Source organism: Propithecus coquereli, unplaced genomic scaffold (genome assembly GCF_000956105.1).
Source record: "Propithecus coquereli isolate 6110/MARCELLA unplaced genomic scaffold, Pcoq_1.0 Scaffold215, whole genome shotgun sequence".
In the NCBI taxonomy this organism is placed as follows: domain Eukaryota; kingdom Metazoa; phylum Chordata; class Mammalia; order Primates; family Indriidae; genus Propithecus; species Propithecus coquereli.
The window spans coordinates 1,931,919-1,949,556 of record NW_012146634.1 but is presented as its reverse complement, the minus strand read 5'-3'; the positions used below and the strand labels follow the sequence as shown (position 1 = coordinate 1,949,556).

The following is a 17,638-nucleotide window of genomic DNA, read 5'->3' as shown; positions in this document are numbered from 1 at the left end:
AATATTTATAATAGTGCTTTGAACAGATACTGGTTTAGAGACTATAAATCATTAAAAAAATAAGGAAGAGGTATACATGTTACCATAAAATTTAAGCCAAATCAATACTTATTCTGGGTTCGGTCATTTTGCGCCTTTCTCTAAGACTATTTTTTAAAAAGTGAAAATAAATCTAAATATAGTAGCAATTTTAAAAACATACTCTTATAGTCAACAACTAAAATGCAATGGATTTATAGGAAGCTTTGTTGAAGAATTTTAAAAATTTGAAAATCATACATAAAAACAAAACCAAAATTACTCAATTGGCAGCTTAAATTAAAAGGATAAGGAAAAACCACAAAGATCAGCAACCTAATGCTGAAAATTATTCAAATGAATTATACATTAGAGAAAGTTAAAACAGAGAACTATTTATCCCTCAAATCTCCTTTACCCTTTAAGTGAAAATGCCTTCAAAAATGATTCATGAAATAATTCTTATCTTCCATTGCTCTCTCTTTTTCAATTTTAAAACTGTTACCACAGAGAATGCACTTTGTCTTTGACAAGGCAGACAAATAAAGAATGCCTAAAGGCACAGAGTAAGACTGAAAAAGAGCTGATCAGCCCCCAACCTTCAGCGGCATCCCCCCTTACCTCCCAGCTCTCAGAATGGGATGCTGAGCTGAACTCTTCGGTGTACCTGTACAGCGTGTTTTATATATATGGGGGCTGGGGGAGGTCGGGATTGCTCAAAGGAGAGTATTAAAAAGCAAATGTAATTAGAACCTAAATCTCCCAGGGCATAAATAATAAATGGAAATGAAATCCTCAAAATTAACCAAGGTTTCCTAGGTCAGCATAAAACCAGAGGCTCTAAGAGTTTCTTTACCTCCAGGAAAAAAAGGCATCACAATTTTATAAAACTATAAAATAAGGATGTATCAAAAGACTTAATATTGTTAAGATGTCAATACTACTCAAGGCGATCTACAGATTCAATGCTATCTCTATTAAAAACCAATGATGTTTTTTGCAAAAAACAGAAAAATCCATCCTAAAATTCATATAGAATCTCAAGGACCCCAAACAGCCAAAACAATCTTGAAAAAGAACAGATTGGAGGTCTCACTCTTTCCGATTTCAAAACTTACTACGAAACTACAGTAATCAAAATGGAGTGGTACTGGCATAAGGACAGATGCATATAGACTAATGGAATAGAATAGAGAGCCCCAAAAATAAATGCTTACATATATGGTCAAGTGATTTCAACAAAGGTGCCAAGACCATCCGATGGGGAAAGGACAGTCTTTTCAGCAAATTGTGTTGGAAGAATTGAATAGTCACGTGCAAAAATGTGACACTGGAACCTTACACCATACACAAAAATTAACAAACCAAAGACCTAAATGTAAGAGAGCTGAAACTATAAAACTCTTAGAAGAAAACTTAGGGGAAAAGGCTACATGACTTGGATTTGGCAATGATTTCTTGCATATGACACTAAAAACACAAGCAAAACAAAAAGTAGACGAATTGGACTTCGCCAAAGTTAAAACTTTTTTATGTGTCAAACAACACTATCCAGAGGTGAAAAGATTCATAAATTGGGAGAAAATAATTTGCAAATCATACATCTATTAATATCTACAATATATAAAGAACTCCTACAACTCAACAAAAAAACCCCACATCAAAAAACGCACAAAAGACCTGAATAGACATTTCTCTGAAGAAGATATATAAATGGCCAATAAGCACATGGAAAAGGCTCTACATCCCTAATCATCAGAGAAACACAAATCAAAACCACAACGAGATACTGCCTCACACCCATAAGAATGGCTATTATTTTTTAAAAAAGAAAAAATAACAAGTGTTAGAGAAAATATGGAGAAACTGGAACCCTCATGCACTACTGGTGGGAATGTAAAATGGTGCAGCCTCTGTGGGAAACAGTTCAGTGGTCCCTCAGAAAGTTAAACATAGAATTATCACATGACCCAGCAATTCCATTCCTAGCTATAAATATCCAAAAGAATTGAAAACACAGTCTTAGGTACTTGTATGCCAATGTTAATAGCAACATTATTCACAATAGCCAAAAGGTGGTAACAACCCAAGCGTTCACCAACAGATGAATAGATAAATAAATTGTGGTATACACATACAGTGAAATATCATTCAGCCATAAAAAGGAATGAAGTTGATACACACTACAGTAGGGATTAATCTCAAAAACATTATGCTACATGAAATAAACCAGACTCAAAAGACAAATATTGTATGATTCCACTTACATGCAGTATCTAGAATTGGCAAAGTCATAGAGACAGAAAGTCAAACAGAGGCTTACCAGGGGTAGGAAGAATGGGGATTTATTGCTTAATGGTTCAAGTTTCTGTTTTGGGTGATGAAAAAAATTTAGAAATACAAAGTGGTGATGGTTACACAACACTGTGAATGTACTTAACACCACTGAATGGTACCAATGGGTTAAAATCGTAAACTTCACATTACACAAATTATAACACAATTTTAAAAAAAGAGAAATACATATAGATGGCATTTTCTCTGAATCTTTATATGAGTTAAAATATCTTTACATTATTTTCACATATAAAATTCTTAGTTCAGAATTTCTGTTATCTCAAAATTTATTACAGGCATTCAGTACGTTGGACATACTTCCTTATAAACATTTTGTGGGTTACCTATTTTTCATTATTTCATTTTTTTTCTTTTTTTTGGCCTCAATTTTACTCATCTGTAATACTTCCTTTCTTGACTGGATTCTTACATGATTTGTATTTAATGCGTGACCGTTAAAACTGAATATCAGATTCCTTAAAATAAATAACTAGATAAATAAATGAGATGCTGAGAAGTAAAAGCACATTTGAAAAGTGCTTTTAGACCAAGTTTAGACCAAGGCTTTTAAAATGTGCTTCTACTTCTCAGACAAGATTGTATATACCAGCTTTTTAGTACTGTCCCAATAATTATTATATATTAAAAAGGTAGTTATATTAAAAGTATCAATCTAAAAATATAAATCACTAAAGTGTTAAGGTACTTGGGTCAAAGCCATTCTAGGATGACCAAATAAGCTCAAAGTATTGTAGAGCATGTTAAAACCGGAAGAAAGAGTATCAATCTTCTGATCCAATTCATGCTACTACAGAAGAAAGAAAATGTAAAAGACTAAAATGCTGCTAGAATTAAACCTAGAGTTATTCCCAAGGCATTTTACCTGCCAAGATAAGAACTTGGAAAAAACAGCAGCATATGTTCAAATTCATTACAAATAAGTAAGTATCCTTATATATTTAAAGACTCTTAAAATGGGAAAATTAGGTATAATGGTACTAAAGAAACAGATGCTAGTATAACTCAACTAATAACAACCTTTATAATCAGATTGAGTTAATTTTTCTAATGCTAAATAAAATTTCAGATATAAGATAATGTCATTATATAGGAATGTCACACACAGAATGAACTAACATATACTATCTTATTTCTATTTTAGAATCTATAAATAAATAAATTCAGTGTTATACGTAGCCCTATGGAATGTATGGTAAATGTAAGAACAGATCTCTAGTCTAAGACATGCTTTTCAGCATTTGCCACTTGCCTGTAGTAACGTGACTGTAAGTAGGTTGAGCACACAGCTTTGGAAACGTGACTAGCAGAACCAAAGTCAATGACCTTCACTCGGTAGGGTTGACGAACTGGATCGACCAGCATTATGTTTTCAGGCTTAAGGTCAGCGTGAATCAGACCAAGACTCTTGAGCTTCATCAAGGCTGTGGCCACCTGCTGCAAGATTGGTCTAATGTACTTGAGTGGCAGTGGGCTAAACTTGTTTTGCTTTAGAAAATCATATAAGTTCTGCTCCAGCATCTCAAACACAAGGCAGGTGTGATTCTTATGCTGAAAGCATTCATAAGAACGGACAAAATTATACTCATCAGCATTTTCACTGCTTAGGCGGGAAAGGATGCTCACTTCAATCTGTCCTTGTCTGGCATAGGAGGGATGGTTCTTCAAGATTTTAATAGCCACAATTTCCTTGGTGCTCCGCTTCCAGCACTTAGCCACCTGTCCAAATGTCCCCCGGCCTAGGAACTCCAAGACTTCATAGCTGTTGGTCATAGAGCAAAGGATCTCATGCTGGACCAGCTGGTAATCCCCTTCTCCGCTGGAACTGCTACTCTTTGTGGTCACAGTGGTGGTCGTGGCAGCAGCACCCACCACAGTCCTGTTTTGCAGCATGAGAGGGGGATGTTCTTCTATGATCTGCACGCTACCGTTGCTGTCAACTTCCTCACTTTTTCTTTTCAATCCACATTTTTGATATGGCTCAAGCAAAGAAACGTTGCTTCTGTGAGTCAGGGTCTGACTGCTTTGAAAAGTTGATGTAGCAGCACTGCCCGAGCTATCAGCCGCTGTTACAACAATATGCTCCACTGCAGGAGCTGGGAGGGGGAGGCCCTGGTCGTAAGCAGGGATGTTGAAATTTGCTACCTGGTGAGAGGAGTTGGCTTGCCCTTGTGTAGAAGGGAGGGTTTTGCTGTGGGTATAATATTTGTCGTTGCTGCTCTGTCCTGAAACATCCCAACTAGAGGGCTCTATTTTCAGTTTCTTCGCACTGCAGAAGGCACTCGACGACACTGATGGGGGGGAAAACACCTGCAGCTGTGATGCCATACCTGCATTGACAGAAAGGAAGAATTAGACTACAAGGATAAGAGATACAAGGCATAACGGCAACATTTATGAAAAACACTTAGTTGACAAAAGAAACACAATGTAACAACATTTCCCTCCTTTCAAAAGCTAATTCAATCTTTACCTATATTCACAGAAATAGTGTCCAGAACATGCTGGACAAAATGAAGGCTATCTACTCCACTCAGATCATACATAAAATATGTTCAGCTGCCTATATTTTAAGAGGATCATTGAAAAACTGACCAGAACAAAGTAACTAGGATGATGAGAAAGCTAAAGAGTATCTTATGAAGAACTGAGAAAAGTTATTCTTAGAAAAATATGGGGACAGGGAGTGAGAAAAGTCCCGTTTTCTCTCCCTGAATATCCCATAGACACATTTATCTCAGTAAGAACCAAGACCAAACTGAAAGCTGTTTTTTCAGAATAAAGTCCAAACATTTGACACAGCATACAAGCCATTTCATATTTATCTTCTCCCTTCTCGACTATGTGATCCTCAGACGCCTTGGGACTCTACGGTAATCCCTTTTCTCTTGCTCCACACTTTCCCCCTTTTCATTAATTATTCCCCAGGATTATTAAAATCTCTATCTCTAACCCAGACTTCTCTCTCTCTTGAACTCCAAATCCTATATCCAAATGTCCACTTGGCAGAACTTGGGACATCTTATAGACAACTTCATATTCAACATCTTCAAAATTAAACTTATGAGCCTCCACCTTACCCTCAGTTTTCTATCTCAATTATGAGATGCCACCAAACACCCACTACCTCAAGCTAAAAATCAGGGCGGCCATGAACCTCTGCCCTCAACTATACATGGTGACAGCAATACCTACCTCGTGGGGTTCTCTGAGAATTAAATGATTTAATACGTGTAAAGTGATAGTGCCTGACACACATTTAAATACTATTATTGTGAATCATTCCTCTCCCTTATTTCTCCACACCTAATCTATACCTTATTTATTCTATCTCCTAAGTATATTTCAAATCAGCCATTTTTCCCTACCTCTATTGGCACCATTCTAGTTCAAATTGTCAGTAGCCTCCAAACTAAATCTCCTTAAATGCACTCAGGGGATCTTTGCTTTTAAACAATGCAAATCGGATAACCGCTCTCCTTCTTAACCACTTCCTATCCCCTTCCCCAGGGTTTTTCATTGCTTTGGAGATAAAGCCCAAATCCTCAACCTGCCTTAAAAAAGCACTCTCCAAAATCTGCTTGCTGCCTTTGAACACCTCCCTACTTTGATTCCTCCACTCTAGACATACTGCCCTTCTTTCTTCAGTTCTTGGAAAGCCACTCCATATTCTCAACTCCAGGCCCATTAATATGTTGAAGACTTTCTGTTGAGAAAACTGTTCCTTGACACCTCCACCACCCATGCAAACATTCCCCACAATCATCCCCCACCCGCCACCATGCATTCCCACAGCACCCTGTTCTTCCCTTATAACTTGAAAATATTTGTCTAATGCTATGTTCCCAGCTATAGTATAAGTTCCTTGAGGACATGAACCATCTCTGTTTTATTCTTGGCTTGTATCACCAGAGCTTACCATGGACTGGCAATATGTACATACTCAGTATTTGCTGGATGAATGATTTGACCCCTGCCTATCAACTTCGTATCTACTACAACTCCTTACCACTCATTAAACTGCAGTATTTTCAAATGCTTGGTTTTTGGTTTTGTTTTGAATGTCCTTCCCTTTTATTTTTGTGGGGTCACTGAGATATGGGGGAAGTCTCCACTCCAATCCACACAGTATAATTTTATTATTCATAAGAGAAAAAACACATACAACCAGAAAGGAAGGAAATGTGACAAAGAATGTTGCAGAACGTCAAAAAGCAAAGCGTACATTTCTTTGTGCCTGAATACAACTAAAAACCATTTGCACTGGACTAATCAGCTGGAAAGAAGAACAAATCCTCGGCCTTCAATTTCTAAAATGCGGTTTAGATTTAGTTTAATCAAGAGTTTCCATAATTTATACGAACTTTATAGAGAAAAAAAGTTTTCCATCATATGTGTTGAGCTGCTAAATTTAACAATCTATCAAAAAACATGAATACAACCTTTATGTAACTAAAAGTATTTAATGAAATATGTGAATACAAAATTTGCAGTTTGTAGCAACTAAAGTAAAAATATTTAATTCATGAAATGTCATACCAAATTTTAAAATATATGTTCACAACTAGATACTCCATAAAAATAGACCATTTGCCAGAGTAATGTTATTGAAACGTTTTACCCAATAAATAACAGATATTTATGATTTCAAATCTTTACATTGTGCAAAAAGCACAAGTTATAGAACATTTTTCAGAGTGCTTATAAGTATATAAATTAATATAATTCTTATTCAGAAAGACAAACAATCCACCCAAAAGGAAAAAAACACTTCAGAATTTTACTGGCCTTCCCCACAGCAAGGGCAAGATGTACTAATGTCAGTATCAGACCACCAGGACTTACTAATACAATGTGACTGAGACTCATCCTGACCTCAACTAACACAAGATGAGAAGAAAACACAGAACCAAAACAGCCTAGAAAAATCAACAGACTCTTACTTATATGACACTCTGAAATTCAGCTAAAAGAGAAATTTCTAGACACAGGATAAAGATATTATGTTCCATGAAATTTGAATTTGCAAATGGGGAGGCAATTCTCTTCCTAGGCAGAAAGCTACCAAACAAAAAATGGAACAGATTAACACCTGTGGAAACTTATACTATGTATCAGACTCTGTTAAGGAAATTACAAATATTTCCAATTCACATGAGAATAGCTCCCCAATAAATTAAAAGGCTATTTCTGACTTCCTAAAAACGCTGCACCTCAACTCTAGCAATGAACAAAGTCTTTTTTTTCATTTCAAACTTAACTTTCCAAGGACTTAACCATCTCAATGTAATGACAAATTTGCCTGTTGTAGTAATCCCAAATTAGAACTGATAGGCAAAAGTTTACTGGTACTTGTACTTATTGCTAAAAGAGAATTGATAATTGCTAAAGTCCCAGGCTTTCAAAAACAATCAAATTAACAGCTTCCCCACTTCCTGGCATGGTCACATTTATTTAACATTTACTAGGTGCCCCATAATAAGCACTACAGGTAGATAATCTTACTACAAAAAAAAAAAATCCAAATATTATAACCCTGAATGGAACAGTTGGGTATGGTGATCATTTTTTAGTGCTTTGTACTTTTAGTCCTCAGTAACTTTTACCTGTCCCCCCATACCAATAATAAATTCTTGTTTCTTTTCCTCAATGTCATCTTTGCCTCTTTGATACAGTTTAACAATTGGTGACCTAAATAACCTAAATACAGTACTATATATTGATTTCTTCCTCTAGCACTTACCCTTAGCTGACTTATACCACAGATGTACATATTGTCCAGCACACACACTGAAAGTATCCTTATCATTAAAGTAGGTAAATAAGAATACATGCTCTATAAAAATAAGGCAATACAAGCTTGGGAAGAAAATTCTTTCACCAGAACACCTAAATCTTTCTCTATTCCACTAAGTTTTCTCTACAACTATTGCACAATTCTGTATTTACTTAAACAGTCTAACTGGTCTCCCTCAAACTGTACTCTCAAGCCCCCTTTCTAAGCTCCTCTCTCCCAATTCATTCGCCTTACAACTGAAGCTTTTAAAAACGCACATCTGAAAAAAAAAATGCACATAACGTTACCCACTTAAAACCTTAGGATAAAGACTAAAATCTCTAATTTGGATTACCAAGCCTTGCAAGATCTGGGTTATGCTTAGTTTTAAAGCCTTGTTTCACGCATTCTTTTCCCCGGGCATGCTGTCTTCTAATAGTACTAAGTTTCTCTGAGGTCCTCGAGTAAGGCTTGCTTTCCCCCGCCCTAGTTCCTTCACACATAATGTTCTCTATCTGAACTTCATTCTCCCCTCTTAGCCTTTTCTTTTCCTAACTTATACTTATCCTTCTAGTCTCTGCTTAAAGTTTACTTCTTCAGTATGGCAGAAGCTGCTGGTCTGTATCAAAATCAATAGTTCACTTAGGTTTATTTGGAATGACCTATCTATAGCAACAGAACAAAAGAAAAGCACTTTGTGTTTAGTAAAAAGGTACTATTTTAGTATGTGAACAGAACAGTCTACAAGGTCTATAAAACTTAAAGAAAACTTTACCTTTTAAAGGTAGGGGTACATTATAAATTAAAAACAAAAACAAAAAAACACTATACCTTGAGAAGTTTCCACATAAGGAAAAGGTCATATCAACAAAGCAGAGATCAATATGAAACATGAACAACACCAAGAGAGGACCCTGTTTAGATCAGCCAGCAAAAGCTGAAGGAAAACAGGACTTAAGTAAGGTAACAACAGTGTGGCGGATGGAAGATGGAAGCAGCTCTTTTAGAAGAAGGACATGACTTTTGCCAGAATGCCAAAGGGGTGGAAAAATGTGTAAAGTAAGGAGATGTATTTGATTGGAGCAGAAGACACTGCCATAAAAGAACAGGGACTCTGACAGCTAAAACAGGCTTTAAAAGATTATTTCTAACCGCACTCCTTCCCCCCAACCCAATTCCAAAATGAGAAAGAGGAGATCCAAAAAAGCCAAACAAGTTTTACACAGAGCTAATGAGTACCAACGGTGGCAAAGAATTCAGGTCTTCTGATTCTTTTTCATTAAGGACTTTGAGAAAGCACTCTACCAGGGCCCTTAAATAATCCAAAAGAAATACAACTAAGTTTCTCTCCCTTCAAAGAGCTTACAATGTTGCTGAAATGATGAGGCACACAAAAAATTATGAGAAAAATATAAAAACAGGATGTAAAATTTTTAAGTGCCAAATTATGCACTACAGAAATACATTAGGCATTTAGGAGCTAGGTTTCAACAACTAAAAGAAGATCAGAAACAAAAACAACAAAAAAAAGGAACCAGAAAGCAAATCAGTAACTGAAGTGGTACTTGAAAGAAAATGGTAACTTGTGTTCACATTAGCATGAAATTTAAAGGAAGAAACTGGGGAGAAATTAATAGTAAGTCAATAATAAAAAAAAGACCTAAAAAATATAGACTGCTATTATACAATCACGAAAATGAAAATAAAAGGACAGAGAGCAGATCAAGCAGCTCATGTTTGCAAAATTACTTCAAATTACAAAAAGACCACTTATAATATATAACTAACAAGCTGCACAAATTCCAAGTGTAAAAAGTTTACAGGCAGGTTTGGCTCTTGATTTCTACTAACAAACCATTGATGGAGCTGCACTTATAAAAACAAAGGCACAGAATGAAAGAATTCTATTTTCCAGAGAACTGTGAATTTTGAGACAAATCTTTTCTTTTTTTCTTTTAGGAGGGAGTTCTAGTTTAAGTCTCAAGTTACCAATCAACTTGCTCCCAAAGTCCAGAGATAGGACAAACTACTCAGGAAGAAGTCCTACTTGCCAAACAGAGTCAGTATATTTATAAGCTCTCATTCACCATTTTACTCTCAGATGCTTTACTGGCGTGGCTGCCTCCAGCTCCAACCGCAAGTACTTTACCAAAATATCCTTCAAGCCAGGAGCAGTATCTTAAAGTCAATGACATTCTTCATCGTACCAGAATTATAACACAGAACCCTGAGATACTTACATGTAAAGATCCCAAATCTCCAGCTGAATTACAACAATTAGGTAAAATGACGTTAGACTTTTAAATGTTTTACAGAAAGCTTTAGGCTTTCGATATGAAAAAAGCTGGTAATGGTTTGCATTCTCTATAATCTTAGTTGAAAAAAAGAAGGAAAAAAACATTTTACAGACCAGGAATCAAAAATAGCTTTACACAAGCAAGAGCAAAATTGTAGGTTTTGCTGAGGGCATCAGCCACTTAATTTAACCCCACTTCATCAGGAGCAGGAAGCCACAACGCTGTTTTCATCAGTTACTAAGAAACAAATAAGATAAAGGACAGATTGGGGCAGAAGAGTCTACATAGCTGAAACTACTATTTTAATGTGATTACTGAGAATTCCCAAAGTGTCACTAACAGCCAAGAAAGAGCTTCTAGGACTGACTCAAAATGAATCTATCTACAACAAGCAGTGGTTAAGGGGAAAAAAGATTTACTGGATTTTTTCCCCTATTCCCTACCCCCATCACTCCTATCCCCATCCCCCCTCCTCAAACAGGAAAGAAAGCGCGCCCAGCATAAACACAGGCCATTGCTCACCGTTCGTCACCACAACAAACTGGAGGTTAGACCAATGCTTCTGGAGACTGAGCCCAGGTCTTGATTACTAGGCACAAAAAGGGACTCTTTCCCACAGCCCTGTGAACAGTATGGATCTTTCCTACGAGTTTTGGTTGTTTCCCCTCTTTTCCTTTTTCATTTCCTTTTTTTTTTTCTTTTTAATGAAAGCTTTGGAAGTGGCGACGGGCAGCACAAATTTCCCTTTGAACCAGACCTCTAGATTTGCCTTGCACAGATACACATTAGGAAGGCCGGTCCCACGTAGTCTACACCATCATTACAAATTACAAACCTAACGATTACAGAACATCAGCAGAGAGGAAAGAAAAGCTTCCACACCCACCCCACCACCTTCTTCCTCTCCCGACACCGCTTCCTGGTCCCAAACAGCACAAATAACCCAAACCACGGTGCTAAGCAGAGTTGTGAAACACACACGCACAAGCCACACACTGGGAACCTGCCACGACGGCTGGGAAAAAAACCTGCTTGGTGAGGAGACTTAAGGCGGTCCCCTGACACTTAAGGACAACACACCCAAGAGAGAAGTGGCAGGAGGCAGGGGGAGTTGCCCCGAAAACAAGCCCCGAGCCTGCCCACTTTCCTGGGAACGCGAGCCCCTCCCGCGGCCAAGAGCAGTCGGGCCGCAGGACGCGGCGCCCAGTCCCGGGCTCAGAAAGGCGCCCCCAGCCGGCCGGGCGCCCAAGGAGAGCCCGCGGCCAGGCCGGCCCCGCCTCGGGGAGCGGACAGGAGGTCGCTCCCTGCCAAAGCCCCTTCCCTCCCGTCCGCACTCACCGTCGGTGTGTCTGGTTCTCAGCCGCGAGCTGGGGCTGCCGTGAGGAGGCGGCGGAGGAGACGAGATCCGGGGCCCCGCCGCCGGGTCATCATATCCCCCTCGCGAGCCGGCCCGGGCCCCGGCCCCCGCCCCCCGGAGCCGTTCCCGCGCCCGTCCCGCGGGGGGAGCCTCCTCAGCCTCCCGCCCGCTCCGCCACCCGGCCCCTTCCCGCCACCGCCGCCGCCGCCTCGGCCCCGCGCGCTCCCGCCTCGGCCTCCCGCTGCCGTCCCGGGCTACCGCCGGGCCCCTTACTCCGCAGCCGCCGTTGTCGCCAGACCCGATGAGCGGAGCGCCGAGCGGCCGCCCCCATCCGGCCGGCCCCGCCTTGCCGGAACTGTTTGCCCGCCCTGCGCCATGACACCTACTGAGGCGGAAGTGCTGACGATCCGGCTGACTAGGACCACCGCATGGCACTGATGGTCGTGGGAGTGAGTGGGCCTCCGTGGGGAGCCAGCGTGGATCGAATGCGGGGGCCGGATTTCTCGCCCCTTCCTCACGGTAGACTCCGCGGTAATTTAAATGTGCCTGGTGACTGTAAGCGGTCCCAGCCGTAAAATGTCATCCCAGCCAGTGTGACATCACCACAGTGTGACAACCCCAGAAATTGGGCAGTGTGCGGGGGATGCAGTGCCTACCCGGGAAGTCCCCCTGCTGGTGAGGAATTACCTCAGCTTAGGCTTTCATGTTTTGTTGCCATCTAGAGACATTCTAGCAATGTGACATACGTGTATGGGATCTGGAAGTCTCCGTGTACAGCAGGAGACCCTTAGAGGGCTCTCCCATTGCTGCCTTGGGCACTTGTGTTTGCATTAGGAGGTAAGAAAGAATAGATGTATTCCGAACCCAACACCTCAAAACATGCAATGAATGAATGCTAATATCATAATTTTCTTGCATCTACCAGAAGATAGAAAGGCTGGCTATTCAGGAAACAGAAGGCGTTGGGCACAACATTCTGAGAAAACGGACACTGTGTGAAAACTAGGTTATCCTAATAGACAATTGCCATCTCCCATAGTCAGGAGACTCAATAGGACTTCAGACATACGTCCTGCTGTGTAAAATGTTCAGATTCCTAAAGTGGAGGATATTTTAGGGAGACTGTAATATAATATATTCATTTTTTTCCATCCCACAAGTGCTGGAGGCAGCAGTGATCTGAGCCCTAGAAAGTGTCTGTCCAGCATCATGGATATTTGCATATACTCTGTGAGGAGGGGGCAGATGTAGCTAAGACAAGATTTTGCTATTGAGTTCTCTTTCTCATATCTCACTCATTAACGTCCTTGATGTCCTTGGATTCCCCATCTCCTCACAAAAAAACACAAAATTTTTGTAAAATGTGTTAAATACCTTTTAAGGGAAGTCATTTGGGTTTCACCCTGCCTTAATAATCCTGGGAGCAGTTCCATTTTATTGGGAACAAGGAAGTTCATTTCCCTAGAGAACCAGGATTAGCAAAAGTGTTCAATCCCACGATTTTGTTTGCATATATTCACAGAAACTTCCTTCTTACTATTTAAAGAACTTAAAGTTCTCACATTGGGCTGACCAGGGAAACATCAAAACATAGAGAGTTCTCTTCCTAATAAAGAAATGGGGAAAAAAAAACAGAGAGAGTGTTTGGTGAGCCAGAAAAAGGCAGAAACCTGTGGTCTAGGGCAGAGCAGATCCTACTCAAAAAGTCAGCTTTGGCTGAGCATGGTGGCTCACACCTGTAATCCTAGCACTTTGGGAGGCTGAGGTGGGAGGGTTGCTTGAGGCCAGGAGTGCGAGACAGCATCTCTACAAAAAATAGAAAAATTAGCTGGGCATGGTGGCGCACACCTGTAGTCCCAGCTACTTGGGAGGCTGAGGGAGGAGGATGGCTTCAGCCCAGGAGTTTGAGGTTGTAGTGAGCTATGATGACACCACTGCACTCTAGCTGGGGTGACAGAGTGAGACCCTGTCTCACCAAAAAAAAAAAAAAAAGTCAGCTTTAAACACATGAATTGTTTACCATGCCTTGATTCAACCCAACTCTATGGCATACTCCTAATCTCCTATTCTCCCAAGTTATGTCCCTTTTCTCTTTTCAAATGTATCTCAAAATTTACCTTTAGGGAGACTTTGCTAATTGACTCCCACTTCTACTTCTGCATCATCATCTAACTACTTAGATAATTTACTTATTTGTACCTTATGTATTTTTACTTTTTGATCTTTATTGTCATTGTTCTTAGGTCATTTCTTCAGTCTGTCTCACTATACAAGAAGCTTCTTAAAGTCTAGTATTTTCTCCTCTCTAAAATCATTCATTCATTCATCCAGCAAACTGCTTGTGTGCCTGCTTTATTCTACACACTATTATAGACACTGAGTCAGATGCAAGATGAATAAAACATTGTATTTTCCCTCAGGGAGCTTACAGTCTAGTTAGGAAAAAAATGTATGCAGACACATATAAGACTTGAATGAGGGAGTCAGAGAAGACTATCAGAGAAGGTAATATTTGAGCATGGTATGGTCAAAGAAGTTTCAAAGTTTAGTGTAGCTGGAGGTCATTTGTCGATTCAACAAATGTTTATAGAGCATCTTCTGTGTGCCAGACACTATGTTAGAAATTAAGGATACAAAGAAGAAAAGACATGGTCATGCCCTGAAGGAACTTACAGTTCAGCAGAGAAGTGGCAGGATATGGAATTAGTAAGGTAAGTTGAGTCAGATTTTGAAAGGCAATGAAGAGCTTTTAGAGGTTTAATCAGACAGGTAATATGAGAGAACTAGTGATAGTGAGGAGGATGTCTGGCTGGAGTAGAGAAAGGGAGGCTAAGTGGAAAATTAATGATGAAGGTTTGATCAAGCAGGGACTAGCAAGAGAAGGGGGCAGATAAGTGAAATATTTCCTCCCAGGCAAAGTCAGGGCAGCTGGAGAGGGAGATGGAGCTATTAGCAGTTGGAAGCATCGAAGTCTCATTCAGGGTATGATATCCCCCTGGGGCCTAGAGCCTACATTCAGTGTTGCAGGCAAGAAATTTCTTGCTCAGGAGCTGTAGTGCTTAAGGCCAAATGGGAGAAGCTAGAAGGCTGTGTCTTGGGAAACCTGAATCGAAAAGCTAGGCAAGCTATCCAAACAAGTATTGAATCCAAGGGGCTGAGAAGAAAAAGAATTCAAATAGAAGTCAACAGGTTATAAAACTGGGAAAACCAGATGAAAGTGAAGATCCGAAGTAAAGGACAAGAGGAAGCACCTGGAAAAATTCCTTGAACCAACAGAAGGAGAGCTCCTTGATTTTTTTTTAAATCCAGACCCCAGAAAAACCTTTTATTTGGAAATAATTTCAAACATATAGAAAAGTTACATAAATAATAAAAAGAGCACCCATATACCCTTTATCTAGATTGACTCATTTACATTTTGCTTCTTTTGCTTTATCATTTGTACTCTTATATGAGAGAAAGAGAGAGGATGGATAAAGATATATTATGCATACACATACATTTTTTTTCTGACCATTTGAAAGTAAGTTGCATGCATCATGCCCTTTTACCCTTTAATACTTGTGTATCCTAAGAATAAATACATTCTCATAAATACATAAATACTAAGAATACATACATTCTCATAAACACAATACATACAATTATCAACTCCAGGAAACTTAACATTGATATAATACTTTAATCTATCATCCATATTCCAATTTTTGTCAATTGATCCAATAACATCCTTAGCATTTTTAAAAAATTTTCTAGCACAAGAACGAGTTTAGGATCATATGTGGCATTTAGTTGTCATGTCTCTTTAGTCTCCTTTAATCTAGAACAGTTCCTTAGGCTTTCTTTGCTTTCTTTGTCCTTGATAGTTTTGAAGTATACAGGCCTTTGTTTGTTTTGATAATAGAATGTTCCTTATTTTAGGCTATCCTCATTTTAAGTTTGTTGTTTATGTTTGTCTCATGTTTATTCATAAGTAGATTCAGGTTATCTATTCCTAGCCAGAATACTACATAAGGCATATTGTTTCCTTCTCAGTGTATCACACCCAAAGGCACATGATATCTCTCTGTCCCTCACTGGTGCTATTAATTTTGATTACTTTGTCATGGTGTCTGATTTCTCCACAGTAGGCTTACTGGTTTTTTCCTTATAATTAATAAGCAATCTTTGGGGAGACACTTTAGGCCATGCAAATATCCTACTCATATTTAAACATATTCCCCTAGATTTAGCATCTATTGATGATTCTTGCCTATACCAATCCTCCCTTATCTCTTCGTTAGCCAGTTGGTTACTTATTTATCTATTCATTAATGATATGGACTCATGGATTAGTATTGTTTCAATGGTTTATAATTCATTACTATCCTTAATATTTTGGTGCAGGAATGTTTCAGATTTAGTCAGTGGGTACCCTTTCAAGTTGGCCCCTGTGCTTTTTAAGCATGTCTCCAAAATAAGGTGTTCCAGATTCATCTTGTACTTTCCCTGCTTCAGCCCTAGAATCAGCCATTTTTATGAGGAGTCCTGGTTCTTTTTATGGGGCATTAATATTTGAAAACAAGATCTGAGCACTAAGCCCACAATGATTTCTTATTGGATACTTATGGCCTAGGGTATGAATGTCAACCCTGAATGGACGATTTCCTGACTCATCCCTTCCCCCACGATTCCAAGACTGAGGTATCCCCAGGATTTTTCCTTCCAAAACTCCTTTAGGGTATCCTTAGCAGAGAAGCTTTCATAGGGGAATGCGGTACACATTGTTCATTGCCTCTTCAAATGAATAATTAGGGTTAGCTAACTGCTGTAGCAAACAGTCCCCATATCTCAGTGGTTTGACACAGTTTTTATTGCTTGCTTACATCATCAGTCCATTGCAGGTGGCTAGGGACGATGGGGTTGCTATACTCCGCGAAGTCATTCAAGGATTCAGGCACCCTCCATCTAGATTTTTGTGGCTTCACCATTCCTTGGAGACTTGGATTTCTCCACCATATCCTTTGCATCTGCCCGGGGGGTGGGGGGTGAGGAGGGGGGAGGGAAAGAGTAAATATGGATGATTGTATGGGGATTTTTTATAGGTCAGACCTGGACATAGCAAACATATAAATCTATTCTGCACACATTACACTCGTGGGAACTCTGGAACAGGGATGCTGCTAACTACAAAGCTAGGTTAGGAGAGGCAATATAGCTATGTGCCCAGGAGGAAAAGCAATATGATTATAGTAAAAAGAAAATGAACCAGTTTCTGTTACAGTTATCTAAAATCGTGATACCCTTCTTCCTTATATTACTCCTTCACTATCAGTAGAATACCAGTTTTGTTGAGGTAGAAAGAAGATCATTTGATTTCAAGGAAGCTAAGTTCTTCCCCTGAACTCAGAGGATAAAAACACAGTTAGTCTACCCCAGTCCTGGTAATTCCGTTTCTCTTTGCCAATGATATGTTTAGGGATGAGTATGGGACTCATTCTGGCTGATGAAATATGAAAGGAAGTCTGCTCAGAGGCTCCTGGGAAAAATTCTTTTTGTATAAAAAAGATAGCACTTTGAGGAAAACAAAATGTCTTTGCTCCTGCCTCTGTCTTCGTAGCCTGGAGCTGTCATAGCCATCTTGTGACACAAATGCAACAACAAACAGCAATGAAGACAAACAGCATGGTGAGGACAACAGAGGAGACTGATGGAAGGAGTGTTGCTTCATGACATGGTTGAGCTTCTGAATGAACCTGGAACTGCACACTTCTAAACTTTCTCTTTTATTTTTATTTTTTTTAATTTTGCTTATTTATTTGTTTCTTTTTTTGCACCCTCTCTTGTATGGACTTC

General features: G+C 39.3%; 1 protein-coding gene across 1 annotated transcript in view; it reads right to left on the bottom strand.

The window, feature by feature from the left end:
- LOC105810573 (homeodomain-interacting protein kinase 1-like) overlaps positions 1–11,883 on the bottom strand; it is a 66,708-nt gene extending 54,825 nt beyond the window's left edge. The window contains exons 1-2 of the mRNA XM_012644587.1: positions 11,785–11,883; positions 3,626–4,703 (exon numbers count right to left, since the gene is read on the bottom strand). Of these exons, the coding sequence (XP_012500041.1) occupies positions 3,626–4,701 (1,076 nt within the window). The 5' untranslated portion in view covers positions 4,702–4,703; positions 11,785–11,883. The remainder of the gene's footprint in view (positions 1–3,625; positions 4,704–11,784) is intronic.
- Positions 11,884–17,638: the final 5,755 nt, after the last annotated feature.